At 41.3% G+C, this 26,815-nt stretch overlaps 1 protein-coding gene across 7 annotated transcripts in view; it reads right to left on the bottom strand.

The window, feature by feature from the left end:
* LOC125462154 (myosin phosphatase Rho-interacting protein-like) overlaps positions 1 to 26,815 on the bottom strand; it is a 184,718-nt gene that overhangs the window by 70,927 nt on the left and 86,976 nt on the right. For all 7 annotated transcript variants that reach the window (XM_059653974.1, XM_059653972.1, XM_059653976.1 and 4 more), the window contains exons 4-5: positions 18,371 to 18,522; positions 9,129 to 9,213 (exon numbers count right to left, since the gene is read on the bottom strand). In XM_059653974.1, coding sequence (XP_059509957.1) covers positions 9,129 to 9,213; positions 18,371 to 18,522 — 237 coding nt within the window. The remainder of the gene's footprint in view (positions 1 to 9,128; positions 9,214 to 18,370; positions 18,523 to 26,815) is intronic.

Here is a 26,815-nt window from a genome sequence, read left to right as displayed (position 1 = left end):
AATAAAGCAGAAACATGGTTCGCAATAACAGCAACTGCAAGTATGCTCTCAGAATGGAATTACTCTCTTGCCAAATTACATCAATCATGAATTTGACATCATTGAGACACTGCCACCTCCTCGGCCTACCTCACACCACACTGGTCATAGTCAAAGTTGACTGAAACATCTTTGGACCTTAATAAAATTTTAAAATTTGTGGATAATACCAGACTTGGGAAGCATGGCAAACAGTGGAGATAATGCCATTCAACTGCAACACAAAATGAGCGAACAAAATGAGAAAACAAATAGATGAAATTTAATACAGAGAAGCCTGTGAGGATGAATATTAGCAGAGGGGATCAGAAGAGGTGCTACTGACTTAGCTCAGCACAGTTCTAAAGGCAGTGTAAGGACACAGGGCTTCGCAGGTTCAGATTTATGAAGGTGGCTGAGAGAACAATTGGAAAAGCAAATGGGAGCCTAGGCTCAAAAAAAAGTAAAAATACATTAAAAACTGGAAGTTGTGCTGAGCCTTTACAGAAGTCATAACAAAAGAATTTCTCCAGCTTTGGCTACCAGACCCTAAAAGAACATAATATCAGAGTAGGCCATTCAGTCCATCAAGACTGCTCCATAATTTTGCAATTCCATTACATTATGGCTGATCTCATTAAGGCCTCAACTCCACTTTTGTAACTTGCAACAAATAACTGATACTTCCACTGTAGATCAAAAAATAAAATCTGCCTTAAAGATACCCACCCACCGCAGATCTGTTTGGAAGAAAATTCAGAAGACTAAAGATCTGAGAGAGAAGAAATCCCTCCCCACTTGCATTTTAAATTGATCCCCTCTCTTATTTTTGAACGGTCTTACGATCTTCTAGATTCCCGCACAAGGGGAAATATGCTTTCTGTGTGTACCTTCAGAATCTTCTATTTCAATTAGATCAACTCTCTTTCTTCTGAGCTCCAATAAACGTGGGTCCAACTGCTCGACCTCCCTTCATAAGACAATCCTCTGTTCCAGAAATCAGCTTAACGAACTTTCTATGACTTGTTTACAATGTGAGGCTCTCTCTTCTTATGTAAGAGGAAACCAAAAGCTTTACACAGTACTCTAGGTTCTGTATCACTAAAGCCTATGCAAGTAAAGCTTTCCTACTTTAACCTTTATGCCAGTTTGCACTAAAAGTCACACGACACCAGATTATAATCCACTAGGTTTATTTGAAAACACAAGTTTTCGGAGTCTTATGCCTTCTTCAGGTATTAGTGAGAGAGGCAGCATCAGACACAGAATCAACAAAAGATCAAAAGGATCACACCAATGAAGTCGTGCCAAACAAACCTAAGATGCTGTCAAATCTTCAATCAGCCAGAAGGCCCCAACTGACCAACACGTACGTGCAAATCCCCAAACTCCCTTCAAGTCCCTGCCCTGCGAGAACCATAGGCCCCATCAGTGCAAAGTGGAGGCAATACTCCAGGTCAGACAGCGCATGCCAGATGAAAGGCCCTGCCCAGAATCCGCACGTGTCCCAGCCCAGAGCCAGACTGGCTCTACCTCCAAAGTAGGAATCCACGAAACTCCACATTGTCTGACCATCTGCAAACTGTGTGCCCCTTGAACAAAATAAAAGGTATCTGCAAATACAAATTCACCCCATAGATTCATGTTCGTGTGCACCTGTCCAACAGAAGCACCTCCACATCATGCACGAAAAGTAATCTTCCATTTATGTCCTAATTACTTCCTGCATCAAACGCTTGTTTTTGTACCACAGCTTCTGCAGTCTCTGTTAACTGAAATAACATTCTGCTTACCTATTCTTGCGGCTAAAGTGTACACATTTCCCCACTTTATGCCCCAGTACCAAATTTTTACCCACTTAATCTATACTTGCAGGCTTTTTGGTTCCTCATCAAATGTGAATACTGTTCCTTCCCATCTTCAGAGCATCAGGAAATTTGGCTACGATGTAGGCAGTCACTTCATCTGACTTATTCACGTAGATCATAAACGTTGAGATCCTAGCACTGATTCCTGTAGAATTCCACTATTACAGTTGGAAATGGAATTTCACCCTCTCCTGCTGGACAATCCTCTGTCTGTGCTAATACGCCACCCCTAATGCAAAGAGCTGTTATCTCTTAGTGACACTTCACTGAATACCTTTGAACACCCAAATACCATTATATTTACAGGTACCCTTTTACTCACACTGCTTTCACATCCACTCAAAGTTGTCAAACACGATTTCACTTTCACAGTGGTTGTCGTTTTCTAAATGTCTTGTTGGTACCTCCTTAATAGCGATTCTAGTTTTTTCCCCCAATGATAGATGTTAGGCTAACTGGGCTACAGTGTCCAGCTTTCTGTCTCCTTACCTATCATTCACGAAAGCAATTTGTGAATGTTCTTGAGATGGTACAAAAGAAATTTACTGGAATGGTCCAGAGATGAGAGAATTTGACAAGATTAATTGGAGAAGCTGGTGCTATTCTCCTTGGAACAAACCAGGTTCTGGAAGGATATGATAGGGGAATACACAATTGTGATAGGTTTAGGTAAGGCATATGTACAATAAATGAATACAAATCTGAGTTTTGGACAGGAGAGAGGGGTGCCTTGTGAGGGAAAAGAATTGTACAAAGTGCACAATCGTGACTTGGCCCTCAATGCTTATAAGGCTGCTGAACATGAAGACAATTCACAAGTTCAAAAGAAAATTGGTTAGCCACTTCGGGGAACTTTCAGGGTTATGGAGACAGAGTTGGGGAATGGTATTGACTTGGCTGTTTTACAGAGTCAGCATAGATTCAATGGTAGGATGCCCTCTATCTATGAAATAATGACCCTCTGAGGGGCATTCTACCAGGAAGCATGCTACAATGTTGCTGGAGGTGTGTGTGCCGTGCATGGGGTTCACTGGGCTTGGATGAGTACAGATAAATGCTGGGCATAGTGTGCCTTGCAGCATGGAGACGTCACCAGCCAAACTGAAATGACAATCCAAAGGGTCAACAAGGTCAGAGGTTCCATGGTCACAGGCAGTAACGTCAGGCCAGCACTGGCCCTGACATCCACAGAGGAATTTTCCCCTCGACCTTCTGCCCCTATTTTTCTTTTAATTTTTGAACTTAGTTAAATGGAGCACCCAGAAATCACTTGCCGACCTCTGTGTTGTCCACCCAACCTAGTGCTGAGTCTCCAAGGCTGCTGCCCCTTTGATTAGGCATACAGTACAAAGAACCGGTCCACTGCCATTAAGTCAAGGAGGACGGCTCAAAGTCTGCGTCAACTGTTGCTGAGAATATTGATTTCCTAAAATAAATTCAGGTGAACTAAAAGTTGCTTGGCCAGAACGCCAAGGGTCTGAGACTACTAGCCAACAATCAGATTGTGAGAAAGCAGTGGGGTTCCAGGGATTAAACAAACAATCAGATTAATTCAATCAAGAGTAGTCACGATACAAAGTGCAACAAACTATTAGTGTGTTTGCCTTGGTTGACAGAAGACACCCGAGTTAGATTTTTTTAAATCAACATGGTAGGCGTTGTTATCACACACCTCTGGAGCACACGTCCTGGCCTGGAGGAAGGGACATCACCACCACACCACATTTGAGTTAGAACGTTGTAAATTCAAACTTCAGCAGATTACGAGGGAATGCTGAGGAACGGTTATACTATCCTTCACTTAAGGCAACAAACCTAGATTTGAGCTACTTGCTCGGGGTAAAAAAAAGTCTTCCAACACATTTGGCCAACGTTTTTTCTTCAACCAAATGATAATGAACTGATTATTCAACTCATTGCTACTTATGGAATTTTGTTGAATACAAACTGTGTTTTATGCTTGCATGCAATCGCTACAATTTCAATGATAAAATACCTGTCGTACAATGAATTTAGTTATTTCAAGGCGCAGCTACACATTATATAAATGTTTACTGCCATGATCAATCTTGTCAAAAACTTAAACACAATACTGTGACAGTGCCGCATTGACAAAAGGTTGATTGTTGATGTGGAAAAGGAACATTGGCAACGTACATGAGATATTCAAAAATCCATTTTAATTTTAAACACTAGTGTCTCACTTCTGGACCAGACCAACACATGTTAAAAATAATCGGCAACTGTACTGGGTGAAAAATCTTTTCTGAAAATAATCTTTCATTCAGTTTACACTAGAATATGGTCTCCAACCAAATCAGATTATTAACTAACAAACCTGGCTGCTATTTTTAGGTAACAACCACATGATTCTATTTTGACAAAAACAAAAGAAATTCTTTTACTGCCTTTATTTTCTAAAAATACCAACTGCTGAGGGGATAATTCCTGCTATTGTTTAACACACACACTGTGGCTATCACTACTATAGCTCAGGAAAAGCACATTAAAAGAAATTTCCGGGCATTTTGCAGAACTATTTTTGATTATAAAAAAGGACTCTTATTCAAATACTGGACCATCTGCTGCACTCGATCTTCTAGACAGTAAAGGTCACAGGTTTGAAAGGTGCTACTGAAGGAGAGTCTCTGCAGTACTTCTTGCAGATGGCACACACTACTGCCACCATGCACTGGTGTGGGGAGATTAAATTATAAAGTAGAGGATCATTAAGTGGACTATTTCGACCTGGGTGGTATTGAACCTCTTGAGTATTGCTGGAGCACCAAAAAAGCCAGTCTTGAACGAATGTTTCCTTCACGTTAAGGCCAGTCAAACACTGAATCAGGTTTGTCTTCTAGATTTGTGAAATGGTAGAGAGAGCGGAATACGCGAAACCAGTGTACAGATTGTAAGTACACATAATTCTGCCCATATCACTTCACAAATGACAATTTTTGAGCCGAGCATTCTATTCTACATCTATTCTAATGAGCACAATAGCAATGCCACAAGTACAATGGAGTACAGTACCATAGTGCAATGTTATTGAATTAGTAATGTAAAAATCCACAGCTAATGATCCAGACACATGAGGTCAAACCCCAGTATGAAGATAGCTCTTTATATCCAAGATAACTTTGCAGTAGTCATTTCTCCCAATAATATCATCAACAAATGCAGCACATAGATGAGTGAGGACAAGGTCAATGAGGTTTTTTTCTTCCCCCATGTTCATTTTCTCATCACCTTCCACAGGTTTAATCTGCCAGTTATGTCCTTCAGGACTCAGCAAGTTCAGTTTGTGTTGGTGCCTCTGAGTTACTCTTGACAATGGGCAGTGAAATTCCCATCCAGACTACATTCTGTTCTCTGGTGAACCTCAATGCTTCTTCCAAATGGCATTCAACATGAAGGATGGAGGGCAGTATGCAGTAATCAGAAGGACTCAGTGACCATGTCTGACATGATTCCATTGGACTTCACTAGGTCTGGAATCAACATTGGGGACCACTCTCATTCTCTACTGACTGTAAACCACAGTGTCTTCACTTCCCGGCAGAGTGGCAAGACATACCCAGATTTGATGAATGAAGAGTCTGTGATATTGACTGCAAAACATGTTTTTGTAGGTATAACCCTGTCAGGTATTGTTGACTAGTCTCTTGGATAGCTTTTCCAATTTTTAGCCCAAGTCAATCCCCCGATGTTAATGTGGAAAACATTCAGGGTTCACAAGACAGGGTATGTCTTTGTCTTTTAATGGTCCTAGGTAGTTGCCATCTGGTTGAACAGCTATTAGTCTTATTCATTGTTTCTATGAATGGTTTGATACAATCAAGTTGATTACTTGGTCATTTCAAAAGCAACTAAGAATCAACTATATTGCTGTGGGTCTGAAGTTACATGTAGACCAAACCAGGTAAGGACAGCATATTCCCTCTACTGAAGGGCACTAGTGAAACATGAAGGACATTAGAGAAAAAGATGCATTTTTGAACAATCTGTAGTCTTGCCTCTATTAACGAAGCCTACAATTTTGTTCCAGTTTTACTCAGTGAATCAATTGAAACCTCTCCAGCAACTGTGGTAGGATTTGATCTCATGTCTCTGGATCATTAATACTGACGTTCGGATTACTTTTCGTCCAGTAATATGACCACAACGGCACCATTTTCCATCACTTCATCAGTGAGTGGCCTGGAATTCCTCCTGCAGATATCCACAGTTCACATGAGGCATTGTATTTCAATTTAAAATCCTGGAGCACATTTTGAATTGCAATGGCTTTTTCATCTCATGACAATGTACTCTGAAATATGATACTGCGCCAAACAAACTGAAAACCTCATTATTCACCCTTGATCTCTGCACAGTTAGATAATCATAGCTCAGGTCAATATGCTTAAAGTGGGTGCAGCATTCTTGGCCAAGGGGAGACAGTAGTTCTTGTTGAAAGGTGCCTTTATGTTTTCTGGATAAAGAAGTAACAAGATTTTGGCCTGGTTGCTTATTGTAAAATAATTAATATCAGATTTTTAACAACAGTGATCTATGATACCAGCTTTTCCTTTTCCAAAATCCTTTTTTCAAATTCTGTTGTACCACTCAACACTAGTTACAGTAGAATGACTGTAACTGGGTCCAAGGCATTCCAAACCTCTGCTCTGCCCAGCTCACCCCTGCTAAGGTCATGACACTGAGTCTTGCTTGGAATCTTTACCAGGCATGTTGGCCCACCCCCTCTAGTATTTCAGTCAAGTAAACATTCTTCATTTATGAACTTCTATGACTACAATTGGCAGAATATCAAACTGTGGAGCACTGTCTGTCCCATCATTATTCTTAAGTTCCTTCCTGTTTGAAAATGTAACAAGCCGCACTGTGCCAAATCAGATTATTATTTCTGGACTGTTTGAGCTACGTTTAATCTACAGTTCTCAAAGTCATTGGCAAGGCTGATTTGCAATATTCAGCCCTGGCAACAAGAATGTATTTGTATTACTAATCCTGGCAACAGGATGACTGGCACAAGACATGTCAGCATTAACATCCATCAACAAAGCAGAGAAGTAGCAGTAACTCGTCCATCAGATTGGCACTAACCACTAACATAGACATCCCTATCGACTATCACCAGCATCATCCACAACAAAAACTCATGCAGACATACCTAGATCATCTATGAAGACAAATATTCAATTTAACAGTTATCATACGCAACCGATACTCTCATATCACGTTTTGTTTCCCTGAGTAGACACGGAGGTGCACAACAGTTGATCAAAAACTCAGTGATCCAAATATAATACATGACTGGGATATCAAATCCCAAAGAAATGAAACTCTCTGTTGTGAAGAAGTGAATGGGCCAGATCACCTATTTTAAAAAAACAAACTTGCAGTTACATCACATTTTGCATAACCTCAGGAATCCTGAAGAGCTTCACAGTCAGTTTTACAGTATAATATGGGAAATACAGCAGCCAATTTACAGACAGGCAGACTCCACAAAAGACATGGTGATACTGTCCAGATACAAATTGGACACTGCATCAGGGAGAACTTCACAATGCCTCGGGATCTTTTACATCCATCCAAAATATCAGACAAGACAGTGTAACAGCTCATCTGAAAAACAGCATCTTCCTCAGTTCTTTAGTGAAGTTCAGCTTAGATTTATATGCTCAAATGTCTGAACTGAGACTTGAATTCACAATCTCCTGACAGAGGTGAGAATATCAATATTCTGTGATATAAATACAATCATTCCCCCATACTTCAGCATTTCCTCTTTATGTTAATGGCTGAATGCAGCATTGTTCTTCCAAGTGTCAGAGAAAACTAGTGCATGGGTCTCCAAGGAGACTTAGCCTCGTGGAAATTCAAGATAACAAGGTGTACAGCTGGATGAACACAGCGGGCAAAGCAGCATCTTAGGAGCAGGAAAACTGATGTTTCGGGCCAAGACCCTTCTTTTCATTCTATTTAGCCTCTCAGAGGTCAACTTTCTTTATAAAGGTCAAGGAGGTTGAAATGATCTCCAGGAACTTGATACTGATTATATTTACCAAAAAAAATTACTTTACCCACATGAAAACAATAATGACATACACCACTAATTCTGCTGTGCCTCATTCAAAGTCTTTAGTCACTGCTCCCAAGAAACTGTATTCCTGAGAACAGGACACACCAGCAACTTGACAGGAAACAAAATCAAATTTACACCAACTGGAGCTGACCGCATAGTATGACACACAACAGGAGAAATAAACAGATAACATGCAAAGATCCCACTGAAAACTATTTGCAAGATTTCTAGATATTTTAAATATGAATGCAAGTTTAATGAGATATTTAACCACATGAGTTCGAATGGTGTTAGTTTGGTTACTGCACTGTGATCTGTTAAACGGTCTTAGAATATGCAGTGGTAGGAATGACTTTTGTCCTGGTATATTAGGAAGGAAAAAAATTTACATTAGTTCAGACTTGTGGTTGCTACTGGTAACAATAGTTGGAAAGGGTATGTTAAATAGTATATTGCCATTGATTGCCTCAGATCACATTAGGAATAGCAACTTGACAGAATGCCATTTGTGGTGAAACCATACATAGGAAGGACCAGTACCACAAATAAAGACAAAAACAATGAAGGAAATAGAAATATGAACGTTGTATTTGAATATTATGATTTCCAGCTGATATGCTTACTCATACAAACTGCATTTTTTGAGGTCTTATTCCTCATGGGAATTTCTTTGGTAATGTGGCCAACATTGCTCAACCAACACCCATAAACATTCAATTGATCATTTACCTATAACTATTCATTGGATCTTGCTGAGCAAAACTGGTTGCCACTTTACCTTAGAATACAGTGACCATATTGCGAGTGTAAGAGATTAGCTGTGAAGTATTCTGATGTCATGTGCTATATTTTACATCTTCTCTTGTAGGCAACTCAACACACAAACCTTCATGAAACCATAAGTGAAATAGTTGGAGAAACTCAACAGGTCTGGCAGCATCTGTGGAGAGAAGGCAGTGTTAACATTTTGGGTACGCTGACCCTTCTTCAGAACAAACTTCATTCTTATTGAAAATTAATGTTGTGTGTGATTAAATACATTTTTAAACGTAATAAATTAGTGACATCATGTTAAATTCAACTCATACCACGCATACCTTACATCATCTGATTTTGTTTACTTGCACATTGCCTTCCCACATTTTATTTACCTGTGGTGTGGGAGGTTCCACTTTCCTTTTCTTCTTCATATTCTGTTTGTTTGTGCGTGGATACACGATCAGCATTTCAAACCAACTGAGAAGAGATACAAAGAAATCAGAACTTCAACTGGCAATAAGATCAACAGTCTCTGGGAGATTTATTCATAGGAGATAGCAGCTGTATCAAACCAAAATGGCACCGATATTGAAAATCTGAAATAAAATCAGAAAAGGCTGCAGATAATCTGCAGATCTGGCAACATCGGTCAAGGGAGTAACTTGTTCTTAATTCATTCATTCAGGTTCCAGCTGGGCCACCATTTACTGCCTATCCATTGACATTGCTGTGGGTCTGGAGTCACCAGGAGGCCAGAACAGGAAAGGGTTCCTCCCCTAGAAGGCATTAATGAACGAGATGGGCTTTTCCAACAATCGGCAAAAATTCCATAGTCATTATTAGCTTGTTATGTTAATGCCAGATTATTTTACTGAAACCAAATTCCATCATGGTGGGATTCAAACCTGAGTGTCCAAAACATTACCTGAGTCTCTGGATTTAAAGCCTAGCAATAACACCTATAAGCCTTCACCTAGTTAACATTTCAGATCAATCAGGAAGATGCTGGTGTTGCAATCAAGTCAATTATGTGTTCAGACTAGTAACGTGGAGAATCCCTGCTCTGCAGCTTTTGGAATTTAAATTCAACCAATGAATCTGGTATATAGGGCCAACGTCACAGATTTGAGACGGGAAACATTCTGCTGGGATTTTTAAGATGGAAGACTTCACGCTCGGAGTTGGCGAAATGTGGCAGGAGAATCAGAGAAAAGCAGGAAGAGGCAGAATTGAGATTAGTTTGCCGATTAGCCATCCCCTCTTATATCTCCAGCTTTTCTCATTCCTCGGAGATCTGAGATAAAACTGAGTAAATGGCTGCCAAGCTGCTGGAAAGAAGGCTAACATCTGCTAAATAAAAAGCGAAAGAACTGAGGATGCTGTAAATCAGGAACAAAAATGGAAGTTGCTGGAAAAGGTCAGCAGGTCTGGCAGCGTCCGAGAAGGAAAGAACAGAGTTAACATTTCGGGTCCAGTGACCCTTCCTCAGAACCCAGTTCTCTATTTTAAAGTATTTAAACTCAGTATTTTAAAGTATTTACTGCTCCTCACTGTACTCTTGCTTTCAGTCTGGAAGCCTGACAGGATTACTAACACACCAGTACTTTCTGGTTATTTAGCCTGCTGCCTGTACAGAAAATTGTCCTCTCTAAATTACCTTCTAGATACAATAATATGTTTTAAGTTCAATTTAACAATACCTGTTAATCTTTTCACATAACCTCTCTGCCTCCGCTATGAACTTCTCATCTCTCTTGTACTTTCAATGCTTCTGCAATGAACTGAATCATGCTTGACATTTGTCATAAACTTCCTTTTCATGTTTTATTTTAAATTTTATTTCCATTGTCATCCAGAGAACATTAATTTTGAATGCTCTATCTTTCCCCTTCAAAGGAATGTGTCAAATTTGAACTTGAATTATCTCGTCTTTGAATGTTTTCCATTGTTCTGTGTCTGCTTTAACATGCAATGACCTTTATCAATCCACCTATGCTAGGTCCCTTCTTAAATCAGAGATATTTATCTTTACCGAATTGAGCAATTTCATCATTGATATTTCTGAACTCTTTTCCAAAATCGTTTTAAGCTCAATTATGTTGTAGTCATTCTTAGATAGATGATCTCATTCTGTAACACACTCCATTTGTCCTACTTCATTTTCCAGGACCAGATTCCAAACTGCGTCCTTTCTTCTTGGAATGGAGACATGTTTGTCAAGTTAGTTCTCACATCCATATATCAGAAATTATTCTTCTTTCCTTTCTTTAGCTATATATTTTCCCCATTTTATATCAGAATAACTGAAATCTAATGTTATTGTTTTATTTTTGGTACACATCTTTGAAATTTGCTAACGTGTCTCTTTCCACTGATTGGCATTTTGCAAGGTCTTTCCAATAATGTAACAGCTCCCCTTCTGCACCTAAACCCAAATGTATTCAGTTTGGAAACTCTTCATTATATGCTTAATACCTATCTGGTACATCCTTAATAAATATTACCAAGCCACCTCCTCTTTTCCTTTCTTCACCATTCCTGAAAGCTTGGCAATAAGTGATATTTAAAACGCATTCCTTGATTAAGTCATGCTCCTTTAATGTGACATTATAATTTAATGTAACAATTTATGCCTACAGCTCTTAGTTATTTAAACAATGGATGTTTACCTACATATAATTTACATTTCCTTTCTCACCTTTGTTATTTTCCTTGCCACGATGGTTCCTGCTCTGGACAGGAAAACCTACAGTTTGGAATACTTGATATTTTAGTGCTGCTTATGCCTCAGTCCTTTGATCTTGATTCTGCTTTGTTCTGCCATTTTCTGGTTCTCCTTTCACAACTCACCAAATCCTGGCAATGTAACCTTCATTCTTAAAAATCCCAGCAGAATGTTTTTGATTTTTAAATCCCAGCAAGGGTTTTACAACCCTAACACAAATTCTGAGGAGGGGTCACCAGACCCAAAACATTAACTCTGACTTTTCCTTCACAGATGCTCCTAGACCGGCTGAGCTTCTCCAGAAACTTCTGTTTTTGTTCATTCATACTTGGCTTTGTTTTAGGTCTGGTCACTCATGAAAGCGGGACAGAGTTAGGTGAGGTTTCACAGGGAGAAAAGTAGCTCCAAAATGACCCCACAGCTGGCAATGGGAAGTTCGACGTGGTAAACTGATATGTGAACTTAAAGAGGTCATCAGAGGCTAGAATTCTTCCCATGTTGCTCCAGATATCCCAAAAACCAATGTCTATTAAGGGTAGGGTAGTCATAGCTGGACAAGCAATGAGAAATCTACCTGAAAGCGGTAATGTTTACTTGCTTGACTTTAACTAATCCAACATGTGCATTTACAAACTTAGATTCTTTAGAATTAGATAAGTGAGGTGGTGCATGATTCTGGGAAGGGAATATACGTTCCGTATTATAGAATTTTTTTGCAAGTTGTCTGGATGATTACAATTGGGCTCAGCTGAGTAAAACTAAAAAAAGCATTTCTTTTATTTGATTTCACTTCTTCTTCAAGGCTGCAGGATGGTTTTTCTGCATCTTTACCCTCACCAGTGTGCAAAATGCATTGGCAATAATTTGTTTATTACCAAGTCCCATACTTCACCAGATGCACTAGTCTGCTGATACTAAAGCATCCAGTTGTGGAGTAGAAGAGTTGACATCACCTTTCAAAATCAGGTTGACAAACATTAAACATAAAACTGAATCAAATTAATCCATCCCTTTTGATCTTAAGAACCTATGGTCTCCAAATAAATATCTTCTGTTGCGACTTGCTTTCCATCAGTGCCCTTCAGTCTAACGATGAGCAAGTTAAGTGGATTGGTCACGGGATGTTGCCCTCCGGTGTCCGGGATTGTTCACGTTAGGTGGGCAGGCCATGGGAAATGTGGGGCTACAAGAATGGGGGCATTGGTGGGTTTGGGTGGGAAGTTTTTCAGAGGATCGGTGCAGACTTGATGGGCCAAATGGCCTTTCTCCTTACTGTAGGAATTCTACGATTCTTCTTTCTACTGTTGTCTAACTTGTTGCCTCGCTCATCCCCAGTCACTTTCACTTTGCTACTGACAATATCACCTTCCTTTCCTCTTGAAATACTGGAATCTCACACATCATCCTCAGTTCCAGCTCATATTTGAGATATATCTGTGCATTCTTCCACAGCTTGGTGCGTTAGCCTGCTCCTGCAGAAATAACTACCATCAGAGAAAATAGTATCCTTAAGCCATCATATCTCTCACTTTTCCGAAAAAAAAATTCCGTCAAAATTCACACTGGGATACAAAATTTAAAAAAAAACACCTGACATGTCAAAAACAGCATAGCATAGAATATAAAAGTAAACCTGAGATAGGGGAGTACAATATGATAATGTGTGAACTTTACAGAAAGCACTTTTCAGGATGACATAATTACAGTCTGAGGATAGGCTATTTCTTTGAGATTCACCTCATTTCACATCTCTCTTTAACAGCAATCTTTGGCAAGTTATTTGTTTAATCTGTTGCAAAAAAATTGTGGAGCTTTTTTTAAACTGTTGTACAATCCAGAAAAACATCAAGGAGTTTACTGGCTCATAATGAGATTCATAAACGGGCACTCAGCTGGCAAAGGTTCAGTGTAACAACCGTAACTAAAACACAGTAAGCATGTCACATAAACATTGCAGAGTTTCAACTTTTATTGCCAGACATTTTGAGCTGATAGAATGAACACCAGAGACCAAACTCCAAGCTAGTTGTGTCTGAGATCTAAACTGGAGTTTATGTAATACAATTCAATTTAAAATTCAAAGCTATGCAAACTAACCCCTAGATCAACACATCTCCCTCGCTGGATAGATGCATTTCATGTCTCATGTTTCCAAATTAATCTCCAGGAACTTTGTTTTTATTTTCCTTCTTTTACTGCAAACTTTCTCCTCTTTTGCCTGAAGCCACCGATTTCTCCTGCAGTTTCACAAGGAGCCAGTTGTGACTGAATACATTCTCCAAGAGGCACCAAGGATTTGTGTACAGGATCCCTGCTGATCAGAAGCTACGTAGATTCAAAAAGGTGAGTGCAGCTTGGTCAAGTTTACAGGTGATACTAAGAAGGTGTGGCAAGAATAATCAACAATCCAGAGATTACAGAAGGAATTAGACAGGCAAAATTATGGTTCCATGACACACACTACAGTAACTCTCAAGAGATTACACAGTTATTCATGTGTTTAACTCAGCAAACAAAGCCTCAATGTACTTCAGGAACAAAAACAAAGTTGCTGGAAAAGCCCAGCAGGTCTGGCAGCATCTGTGAAGGAGAAAACAGAGTTAATGTTTCGGGTCCGGTGACCCTTCCTCAGAACTGATGGTGGCTGGGAAAATGTCACTTTATATGCAGAAAATAGGGAGGTGGCTGGGGTAGGGAGTAAACAATAGGATAGAGCCCGAAGAGAGAGAAAGACAGATGGACAGACAAAGAAGTTGCTAACAATAGGCTGGGAGGGTGAATAGTTGTTACTGGGGACTGTTAGTGACTAACAACAGGGGGTGTGTAATGGCAGGCTATGTGATAACAAAGCCTGGTGTGTGGGGTGGGGTTCTGGGACATGGGAGACTTTAGGCCCTAAAATGATCAAACTCAATATTGAGTCCGGAGGGCTGTAGGTTCCCTGAGTGGAAAATGAGGTGTTGTTCCTCCAGCTTGTGTTGGGTTTCACTGGAACACTGCAGCAAGCCAGAGACAGATGTTGGCCAGGGAGCAGGGTGGTGCGTTAAAGTGGCAGGCAACAGGTAGTTCAGGGTCTTTTCTGTGTGTAGAATGTAGATGTTCTGCAAAGCGGTCGCCAAGTCTATGCTTCATTTCCCCAGTGTAGAGGAGGCTACACTGTGCGCAGCAAATGCAGTGGACTAGATTCTGGGAAGTGCAGGTGAAGTGTTGCTTCACCTGGAAGGTATGTTTGGGCCCCTTGGATACTGGGGAGGGAGAAGGTAAATGGGCAGGTGTTGCACTTTCGCCGGTTACGGGGGGAGGTGCCGTAGGACTGTAGGGAGGTGTTGAGGATGAAGGAAGCGTAGATCAGGGTGTCCCGGAGGGAACGGTCCCTGTGGAAGGTGGACAAGGGAAGGGAGGGGAATGTGTGTCTGGTGGTAGCATCTTGCTGGAGGTGGCGGAAATGGCACCCGATGATCTTCTGGATGTGGATGCTGGTGGGGTGGTGGGTAAGGATAAGGAGAACTCTATTGCTGTTCTGGTGAGGGCGTAAGTGCGGGAGATGAGTCGGACCTGGTTGAGGGCCCTGCTGACAACCGTGCTGGGGAAACCTCAGTTGAGGAAGAAGGTGGATGTTTCGGGGGCTCCCTTGTCAAAGCTGGCCTCATCTGAACATATGCAATGGAGATGGAGGAACTGAGAGAACAGGATGGAGTCTTTACAGGCAGTGAGGTGTGATGATGTATAGTCCAGGTAGCTGTGGGAGTCACTGGGTTTGTAATGGATATTCATAGCCAGTCTATCCCCAGAAATGGAAACAGCAATGTCGAGGAAGAGAAGGGAGGAATCAGAGATAGACCAGGTGAAAGTGAGGGCAGGGTGGAAACTGGCAGCGAAACTGATGAAGTTTTCCAATTCCAGACAAGAGACGGAAGCAGCCCCGATGATATCATTGATCTATCAGAGAAAGATGTACCTCAAATATACTTCAGCTTTGAACATAGCTGAATCAAATGATGTCTTATGAAAAAAAGCTAAGTTTTGGTAATGTTATCTGATGGGTAATCCAGAGTCTCTAAATAATTCTTTGAGGCATGAGTTCAAATACCAACATGGTAGCTGGCAGAATTGAAATTCAATTAAGTAATACATTTGGAAATGAAAGCCACAACAGTGACCATTAAACTATCAGATTGTCATAAAAACCCAACTTCATGAATGTCTTTGAGGGAAGGCAATTTGCTGTTCTTGCCTGTTCTGTTCTACAGACATACAGGTGCCTGGTTGACTCTTAACTGCCCTCTGACATGATGGGACAAGTAACTCAACTGTGTCAAAATGCTGCTGAAATGCTGAAAAACAATAAATCTGGACGGACCAGCACAAGAGTAGACACGCAAAACCTTATTATTGCAACCATCCCGAGAGGCACTGCAAAGTTCTCCACTGATAATGGGATACAGTAAGGTAGGAGCTGCCCTGAGCCATTGACTCTGGACCCTATAAAGGTATTTTGATATCAGATCAAACACGAACAAGGAAACCTTTTTGCAGATTACAGCTATTGACAGCTCTAAGCTTATGAACCAATATTCAACACCGAATATCATTTGCAAGGGTACACAATGTATTTTGGGGACATTGACACCTATCATTAAAACTGAGGCAAGGGAGCTAGTTAGCTGAGTCTCGAAGCACTGACTAGCCTGCAGTAGGTGATAATGGAATCATAGGGAAAAATCTGCTTGACTTCACCCTTACCAATTTATCGGAAACACATTTTACAGTCAAGTGTAAGGGCCAGTTGAAAGGTAGGAAAGACTGAAGTTCTACATACTAAGAGAATAAAGTCATGTGATTCTACCGTTTGAAACAAATAGAAGGAATTAACTATGTAATAGTCAAAAAAATGGTCGAAACCACCCACTTTCAAACATTCAGAATTACACGAATTATCAGGCAAACGGTAGTTGGACACAAGTAACAAACAATGCACCAAATGGTAGACACAACCGAGAGAGGTTTCATGAGTTTTTCAGCAGTCTACCAGATGTCACTGATCAATTAGAGCCACAAAAATCCTTCAAACTCTCTTTCACATGTGAAATTACAGCTTCTCTTCTTTGATGATTAGCCTCGGACTTCCCTTCAACATTAATTCCAACTAAGCCCGAAGGCCCACATACTCCTCTGTATGCTATGAGTTGACAGACCACAGGACTCCAGCTCAAATTGTCCCAACAATTGCTCACCACACAGTTTCTCGATCACTTCTCCCGAGGCTGAGTCTAACTGGGTTTACAAGGCTGCTCACTAGCATCTAAACCCTGCTATACTCCTGGCTCCCCTGGTTAGGTTAAGCAGGCATCTCCTCAGCTTCGCTGAGCCATCACTGCTCCCAGGCTTCTTTGAGATCAAGCTTCCCATAGGCATGGAACTATCAACTGCTGCTCTTCACCAAATCTTTTATCATGGGCTAGTTTATATGTTGTCTATGTTCAAAACTAGTGGGTGGATTTTCATGCCAAAATCCTGACCACCTGATGAGCAACTTTACATGCCACACAACAAAAGCAGATGAACAGGGGGACCCAGTGGAATCCTCAGTATAAATTATCTGAATTCCTCTCGGACTGGAATGATTTAAAAGTCTCCATTTTAATCAAAGACCTTTGAGAGTTCCAATGAAATTAAGTAAAATAGTTAATCATAAAATATCAGCCCATTAACTACACAGTCCAACTCCTGAAAAACAATTTAAAAGGCTCTATATTTACCTTAAACATGTCCAAGCTTCTTACACCCCAGACCTGACACTCCCCAACCTGCCAACTATGCTGTGAATGTGCAATGGAAAAGCATTAGCTCTGGTCTCACTAGTACATGGGAACCGTACTTATGGTGGTAGCATTGTACATGTGCAAGTTATTACAGAAAGACCTTTTGCTGGCTTAAACATGTTGTCTTGTGCTGATTCAAATGTTCCAGTACTTAGGAAATTAGTATGTTTTTCTGGTGTGGCTTTAAGTTTATTGGGACTGATAATTAGAGAATATTGCTGAATTCTTCTTTCTTGCTTCTGAGCAAGTCCAAGCGTTCTATATGCCAACTCAAGTACAGAAGTAATTTTCCTACATGCCTCCTTTACCTAACGAAGGAATTATTGGGCACAATAAAATAGTGCACAAGAGGGGCCCTTGCATAAGTTATAAATATTTTGCGCTTTGCCCCCATCAGTCCACTCTCAATCATTCACAAAGTGATGGAGGGTAAAATTAAAAAACGCCAGCAAATAGCACTTGACAGAAATAACCTGCCCACTGATTTTGACTTCTGCCAAGGGCACTCGGCCAGAACAGCTAAAAACATTGAGGTGAGAGTAATTGCTTTTGACATCAAAGCAGTATTTGAATGACTGAGGCATTCAGGAGCCAACAAGAGGAGCCTCTCCTCCAGTTGAAGCCATAGCCAGCATAAATGAAGGTGGTTACGTTTGTGGGAGCCAATCATCTCAGCTCCATGAATTCCTAAACATATGTAATAAGTCAAAATATCTTCAGCTGCTATGTTAATTACTTTATCTCCACCATAAGGTGAGATGTAAGGATATTTGTTGATGATTGCATATTCAGTACCATTTGCAATTTCTTAGATTCTTAAGAATATATGCTCATCCAGACAATATTCAGACTTAGGCTGGAGAGAGTCAAGTAATACTACATAGGAACTGTATGATTCTGTCATTGACTCAGATCTATTTAATTCAAAGATAATCCACCTAGTACTTGACTAATCAAGAGTCATCAGTATGTGAAGGAAACGTAATCAAAGTTGCACATAAACTGGTTAAAAAAAAAACAAGTGGAGAGGTCAGTTACGACCCCAGGAAACAAGAAGTTTACAATGTCAGAAACAGCACTCACTCACCCATTTATCGTCTCTTTGCTTTCTGCACGAATGAAATGGTGCTTCTCTGGTGTGACAATGCAAAGCGAGTTCTTCTGAGCTGTCTTGCTCTCACCATCGGTGACATCAGTGGAGAGGTTCATATTGATGGTGCCTTGAGGAAGTGTGCTGGGCTGTTGTAAGTGAAGAGGAGATTTCTGTGAGGGGACTTATTTCAACTTCTGAGTGCTCCCTTAAGGTACCATTTAAAAACAAACCACTCAATCAAAATGCAATTAAAAATAAATAATTACCTATTTTAACATACTAGATGAATTTCTGGAGAAATCAAACATCAGTAGTTAAACTACAATTCCATTAGTTGGTGAGTGAAGTGGCGATTTGCTTGAAATTCAATAAGCACAGTGAAACCACTTCTTTAAAAGCAAGTTTCACTAGGTCATGAAGTTTCAACAGAACTAGTGTAAGGTCAAACATGTGAAACATTACATGTTTTAGAAGCTACAAGATCTGCTTGTATTTATAGTAATTTCTGTTCACCGGGTGATTTCCTTACATGGATTTGCCAATACTATCCTTATCTCCACTAGCTCTCAGCAAAACCCATTCAAAATTTTGCTAAGTGTAACATAACTCACATCAAATATCAATATGGATCACCCATGTGCTTACCTAAATGGGCCCCTGGTCTGCGTATATTTTTTTTAAAATTCTCAACTATATGTTCAAACTGACTCATAGCACACCCCTCTCAAAACTTCTCCAAATCTAAAACCGCTCAAAAAGTCTGCGCTCCTCTGATCTGAACACTTTGTGCATCTACATTCTTTTGTTTCCACAACTAGTATCCATTTCTTTACTGTTCAACTCCCTGCTTCTGAATTCTCCCCAAAAACATTTCCACTGCTCTCTCCTCCTTTTCAAGACCTTCCTTAAATCCTACTCCTTTAACCAAGGTTTTTGCACCCATCCTAAAACCTGCTTCCTTGGTTCATTGTCAATTTTGTCTGATTTCTATTTCAAGAAGCACTTTCCCACATTCAAAGTTCTAAGTCACTGTTGGACCCAATTACACAGTCTCTCCATGCTACAGTTCCTGCTATTAATGTATCATCACTGGTTACAACGCTGCTATACAGATAATCTATTTCATTAAGTTACAATGCTGTTGAGATGTCTCCATCATATTTATTCCTGCTGTTATAGCCACAATTCTCAGAGAATCCCTATGGTGTGGAAACAGATCAGTTGGCCCAACAAATCTCAACAGCATCCTACCTGGACCTATTCCCCTACTCTTTCCCTGTAACCCTGCATTTCCCACAGCCAATCTACCTAACTTGCACATCTTTGGACTGTGGGAGGAAAAATCGGGGCAGATGGCAGAAACCCAGGCAGACACAACGTGCAAACTCCACACTGACAGTCACCCCAGGGTGGAATCAAACCTGGATCCCTAGAGCTGTGAGGCAGCAGTGTTAACCAAAGAGCCACCATGCCACCCATGAAACCAGGATCATTGTGCATGTATTTAATGCAATGTACTCCATCTGTATAACACTGCACCAATCTGAACCACATTCAAAGTAATGAAGAGTGAATTGTTGAATGCCGTCAACAGAACAATAAGTTACACCTAAAGCAGTACCTGGTGAATAAAGGTTCAGAGATTTTAAAATGTGCAAGTCAGCAGGAGGTCTCGAAATGCAGAGATCGATATATCTCTCAGTCTCACAGCACTCACTTCCTCCATCATCAGTTTGAGTTTTATTACTTGGATATAAGTGTTGACTGACAGACATGGCTGTTGTTCTGTAGCGTACTGAATTACATGCAAGCATCAAATGGTTCAAGGTGTTCCTCATCACTGAGTACCAATACTATCGTGAATTCTTCGAAACACATTGGTTTTACAGCACAGCCAGTGATACTGAAAATCACTTATCCAAACAGTGGCATCCAGCATTATTTCCCTTCCCAAAGTAGCATTTCCATATTTGCATTCAATCAAAATCAGGCTATTATATAACCCAGTAAAATTTAATAGTACTATAGAGAGTTGTACTTCAATGAAAACCTACAAAAGTGGGAAGTTAGGGGGAGGGGGTAGAAAGAAGACAAAGAGGTCAGCCTAATAGCACAGAAACACTAATTATCAAAGCAGCAAATGAGAAATTTTACTGCCTGCCCCACTGTGTGGGAGGAAATTGGGTTAAACTGATCAAAGTATGAAACATGACCCCAAACTAATCGAAAATAACTTCCTTCCAGTTTAATCACACAGCAGGATAGGAAGCATCCACGAGCTAACTCTGGAAAGTTGACTCCCTGTTACAATATTTAAACTGAGCTCCGTTCCTCAGATTCTGGAATCCATTTGATTTTAACAGCTGCAGATTGGGGTTCCCAGAGTTCAAAAAACCTGGAGCCAGTACGGAAGTCAATGCGAGGCTCAGAAGTGCTCCTAGCCTCTTGAACAAATGTTCTGCCACAGCCTTTCCCATTCTGACAATGACCTTCTTCTTATCATGCTCCAAATGCCCCTTTCCCTCCAATATTCTTCACTTCTCAGGCCACTCCCAGCAGTTCCCGCCTACAGCAGATTGGCTGGTCAACATTCCAGCTGTGCGGCAAGAAATACCGTTTTAAAAATATTCGAAACATCCTGCCATTACATTTTTCAGGATTTCCACCACATTGGCATTTCCAAGTTTCAGATTCTCTAGGTTTGATTTTCTACTCCCAGATGGCAAGAATAATAGCAAGCATAATGAGTTAATCAGAGAGTCCAAAAATCTGATTCTTATTGTCGACATGAACTTTGCCAATTAGGTTTCCCTGCTTAGATGATCAGATGAATTTTTCACCATGAGATTGAGAGCATCCTATATTCAAGTATTTGCAGTTCATGGATAATTCAAGAGAATTAGCTCTACATGGTCCAGAGGACAGCATGTCCCTGGTCCGCCACTTCACCCAACTGGGGAGCAGCAACACACCAAATGGACAGGGTCAGGCAGGTTGCGCTTCAGAATGGTACTTTGGAGCGGGAGACAAGATAGGCAGCTTGTGGCTGAGAGGGTCACTTTAGTACAGAAGGTAAAGCAGGAGCATATGGGCTGTAAGAAATAGCAAAGCATTGACATGAAGGGGGATTATTGTCGAGCATGATGCTGCGTCAATGTCAGTGGTGCTGCATGTCCTAAAAACTTACGCAGCCAAAATGGTGCGCACATATGAAGCATAAAGCGATGTGTGAAAGAGAAAAGGTAAGCAGGCTTAGTGGGGCAAGAGTGGACCCCAGTCAGACAGGTGATATTGCCACAGTTCGTCCAGGGTTTAGGCCATTTCTAGACCAGGGGCTGGCCCAATGCATATTCAGAAATTGGTTACATTTCCATCAAGGGATTACTCCATGCTAAATCCTGGAACATAATCAAAGTCAGTCTGGGCCTTGCCGGTCGGTCAATCGGTTCATTTTGCACATTCAGTCCAGGGAATGGGCCACTGTTAATCTGGGCTGTTCTGCAAACTCTGCCAAAGGTATGGGCTGCTGTTGATCCCCAAGGAGGAGTCATATAATCTGGGTTCTTTGGGATTTGTCCACTTGGTTGCTGGAGCTGTGGGCAGTTCAAGTCTGGGAGCAGCCTGCTTGTACTCACGGCCTGAGGGAATTATTAGTCATAGCATCAATTCAGTAAAGAAGGGTCAGATCTGTTTGGATAAGGGAGGGGGCTGGATGGTCTCAAAATGGGAGCGTGTTTAAAAATCATTTAATGTCACTTTGCCTTCAACTTGGGAGGGTGGCATTGTCTGGGAGAGGAGAGCCAAAGGCCTCGGCACCTCAAAAGCCGTGGGCTCCAGGTCTAAAACAGGATCTCTGATGGTAACAATGACAGGGTCAAGTGAAGGAGGGTAGGAGGGGGAAAAACAGGGATCATAATGTAGGAGACGTGGAGTGGAAGATATCATGAACCACAGGTAGAGCCTGAAAGTCACAGCAGCAAACGAAAATTTTCAAGCTCACCATATTGATCCAAAAATCAACTGCACAATAAGCTTTCCGTATCAACAAAACAACATCCAAAGTTTTTTTTTTGGGGGGGGGGGGCGGCGCGGTCATAACAGGTCTTTTTGGAGGTCAGTTTTAGGACTGGAATACAAGTCCACCTCAAGAGTTACTCAGGTTATCGGGAGTCTGGTGAGGACAAATGCCATTCGCTTGCTTTCAATTCAACTCCTAGAAGATCTGGTTTCGAGTTCCATCTGCCATAGAGGTGAAGGGTCTGAATAATTTGAATAAAGAAACAGATACCTTTCATGGCATATCAAAACGGTCTTGTGGTGTAGCGGAGGTGTCTCTGCCTCTGGGCAAGAAGATCCAAGTTCATTTCCCAACTGCTCAGAGCGTGTGTCAGAGCAGATCAGTTTTTAAAAAACTCTTACCAAAGGGCCTGTGGCCAGAGGCAGCCTTACATTACCATCCTCCAGGATGAGACAGCTGCATGAAGACTTGTGTTCTTGTTAATATTTCATTTGTACAGTTGACTGTCAGCCCTCTGCTTGCTGTGCGCCACATTCCTCAAGGATTGAACAGTCTGTCTATTTGATTTAGCTATGCAATAAAATGTTGACTTTTCATTTTAAATATGCTTCTGATGTCCTCACCCCTGTGAAAGCTAAAGCATGCGTACAAACCTTGCCCTGGACCAATGTTAATGCTAACACAGCTGTTATACAGTGAGCTACCCCTTACTCCTGCGTGTTTACACTAAAATGGGCCTTGCACCAAAGACACAAAAGTTCACTTGCTAGTGAATACTGCGGAGTTGTTCCACATCTTGTGTCTGCTTCTTATGTGGCCACCTTTGTTATCCCTGCAGTGTTGCAGAATGTAGTGAGCCTCACTGTACCCTTCAGTCACTGAGTAACCTCATTGACAACGCAGCAAGTATAACATGTTGGGAACTGTTCTCTCTATTCAGCTCACATATATGGTAAATTGACACACAGTTTAGACAATGTTCATCTCACAGCCTTCAGTGTTGTAGAATGGTTTTGAATGCCCCAGACACAAGCAGACTTCTTCCTAGAGCCTGTAGATACATGATACATTCCACCATCACTCCCAAAAGTTGTGTCACACAGCTTATCAATTGGACATCCCAGGTCCTGGTTCCTCCCTTGGACTTGATCTTCACAATTATCTGCTGCACCTTGACTGCAATCCCTAACCTGTGGGTGTGTGATGAACAAGGTAATCTCTAGTCATTTACTTTGCCATGATTATGGGAAAGGTTCCAATGTGCTTGATTGAAATGCAGAACATCCTATTGTTAGATGACTACGGTCTGCATCTTCCACTTCAAGGAACCATCTCACGTCCTACTGGGAGAATATGGCTACTACAGATATTGGAACAGTACAAGTGAATATTAACTACAACAGTGCGGATTATGTGACTGAACACCCAAATCACAGATGGGCCTTTAACATTTCTTTCCCTCTCACTCCTGGTGCAAACCCAACGTTCTCATCTTGGGTGGAATGAGCCTGCTGACTGGTGTGGCCTGGGGACTCTGACAGGCTCCCTCTGAGGGCTGGGGGCCTAGAGGGTGCAGGTGCTCCCTCCTTTGCCTCAGTTGCTAGAGGCAACAGGGTCACTGGCAGAGAGGAGGAGGTGGGGGACAGGGCAGCTCTAGAGCATTCAGAAATGGCCTGCTTGCACCATCCTGTATCTTTGAGAAGAGAAGATACTTGGAGTGAGTTTGAGATGCCTCAGCACCCTCTCTCCTTGCTATTGATGCTAAGCATGTATAGTTACAGCAATGGAACAAGGGTCTGAGTGCAAACCAGGCAGCCTCAGTGTAGAGCTGGACCTGGAAGCTACCACCCTTTCCCTGGAACTAGCCACGATCGGTGCTCTGGGAGACAGACAGCAGTGAGATTATTGAGGATTCCTCCATCTCTCGTTCCTGCCTACAAAGGGCCTCCAGCACAGCTGTCTGATGTTCCGCAGCTTCTTGATTTATCTGTCGGACGCTGAAGAGTGATCTTATAGGGGCATGAATAGAGTGGATAACCTAGGTCATTTTCCTAGGGCAGGGAGTGCAGAATTAGAGAACATATAAGTTGAAGGTGAGAAGGGGAAGATTTAAAAAGAACCTGAGAGGCAATTTTTTTTTTAAACAGAGAGGGTGGTGTGTATATGGAAGGAGCTGCTATAGGAAGTGATGGATGTTGTTACAATTACAGCATTTAAAGGGCATTCAGATGGACATTTGAATAGCAAGAGCTTAGAGGGAGATGGTCCAAATGCTGGCAAATGGGATGAGGTCAGGTTGGCCCAACAAGTTCAACTGAAGTGTGTTTCCGTGCTATATGATTCTGTCTGACCCAAGGCTGAGTACAGAGGCGCATCTTCCACATGGAGCTCAGCAGGTGCCTAGCTTCAGTCATCCCTCAGTGTCAGAGATGTTGCGCATTTCTTCCTCCATTAGTTGCATGCTCCAGTGAAGTTCCTGTCTTGCAGCATGAAAGGTGGTATCCAGCTTGCCTTTCAGTATGGCACTAGGATATTCTACCATGGAAGGTTCCACCAGTGGCAAGAACGTTCAACTCACTCACTCAACATCCCACTTTCATTAAAGAGCCGAGAAATACCCAAGAGATCACAAGAGATAGCATACCCCAGACACCAGCAGACAGGATGCTACCACACTGTAAATACAAAATGAAAAACCTTGACCTCTGCCTCCCCAACTGCTCATTAATATCATGGCCCAAATTTCACCCAAACTCTCACTTCAAAATGCTATATTTGATTTTCACTTGACTGATCAGTGAATACCAGACAGGTTTTGGCAATGAGAGAGTTGGGTTACTGCTGGCACCGCTGGGGTAGTCATTCCATTATTCTATTCTCAAAGAGTATCAATTTATTGTGATTAAAGGTTTTGTTTTATATTCTACTTCTTTCAAATTCTGAGAATTTAATTGATGTGGCAGGATAACATTTTCTACAATTCTGATTGCAAGATTACAAGAAAAATGCAAGGCCAATGTCGAGTCAGGAACCAGATAATTTCCTGGAACTCCTATGTAAACAATGCTACATTAAAAACAGGAACAAGTACTTGACTCAATAACTCTCTACACTCACCCTTAGAATTTGATTATACTCCCACCGGCACTCATCCTCACCTGGGCACGCACATCCAACTTAGGATTTACTTGTGTTTCTTTCAATTTAATCTACTGTTTTACTGCTCACAATGTAATCACCTCCCCGCTGGGGAGAGCAAATGCAGGCTGGATATCCACTTTGGATACTCACCTCAACTAATTCTGCAAGTATCACCCTGAGCTTCGAGTCACATATCATTTTACACCTCCACTTTGTTCCTGCTCTGACCTGTCTGTCCCTTGAAATAACTCGAGAGAGGCCGGCATCGCGTCACCAAGTCACCCTTTATTTACGGGTGGAGAGTCCTTGATACTGATGCATGCTCCCTCAGGGCCGGCGATCAGAGTGAACAGAACCTCTGACACTCCTGTTTTTAATCTGTCAGCCAGGGTTCCCTGATTGGATCAGATTAACAGCCCCAATCGGGGAACTCATTCTAGGAGGTCCACCTAGCTGACCTTGTTACAATCACTACATCCCTTGCCTCCTGCAATATTCCAGTGATGCTCATACTAAAACTTAATCAACAGCTCGAGTTTAAATTAGGCACTTGACAGCCTTCTAGATTCAACACTCCATTCAACAGTTTCCATCTGTAAAAGTGCATCTTTGTTTTGTTTCCATGTTTTTGTATTTTTGTCAGGCTTTATTATATTCATACCCAGAGTCTCATATCATGGGTTACATGGATGAACAAAGGAAATGCTTTTCATAAAGTTAGGACTTTACAAAGTTTTTCACACAGCCTTTGAGTATGTTTAAATTAGGCATTGTCACCATACAGGTTAACTCTGAAAAATACTGAGCAATTTCTGATAGAAAACTAATCTAGAAGACTTCTCAATAATTATTTAATATTTAGACGCCCTTTCCCTCCCGACACACCTCAATGCCTCATCTAATTTGTGAAACAAATATGTCAATGCTGGTTGCACTGCAGAATATAGCTTATCAGTAAAATACTGCCCTTTGCTCAGTTACCTCACTATAACCTCTCACTAATGAATGACTGATTTCTTCTTTCAAAACTGCCACATTCCAAATATTAGAGCTGCACTCGTTGTTTTAACAAATTCCTCAGGATGTCTGAATCTGCACCTGCTTGCCGCAAGGTCTATTATTAACCCATTACAGTTGCTGACAGATGCTTTGAAAATTAAAGGTTTTCCTCTCGTTACTGTTGTAACTCCAGCTGTCATCATGGCACACATTTCCACACTTCCTTCAGGCATCCAGTTCAAACAGCCTGACAAATCAAATTTTTTTATAAAGAAATGGTT

This window comes from Stegostoma tigrinum, chromosome 23, assembly GCF_030684315.1.
Source record: "Stegostoma tigrinum isolate sSteTig4 chromosome 23, sSteTig4.hap1, whole genome shotgun sequence".
Classification (NCBI taxonomy): domain Eukaryota; kingdom Metazoa; phylum Chordata; class Chondrichthyes; order Orectolobiformes; family Stegostomatidae; genus Stegostoma; species Stegostoma tigrinum.
The sequence above is the reverse complement of the archived record's forward strand: the minus strand, read 5'-3'. Positions and strand labels throughout refer to the sequence as shown.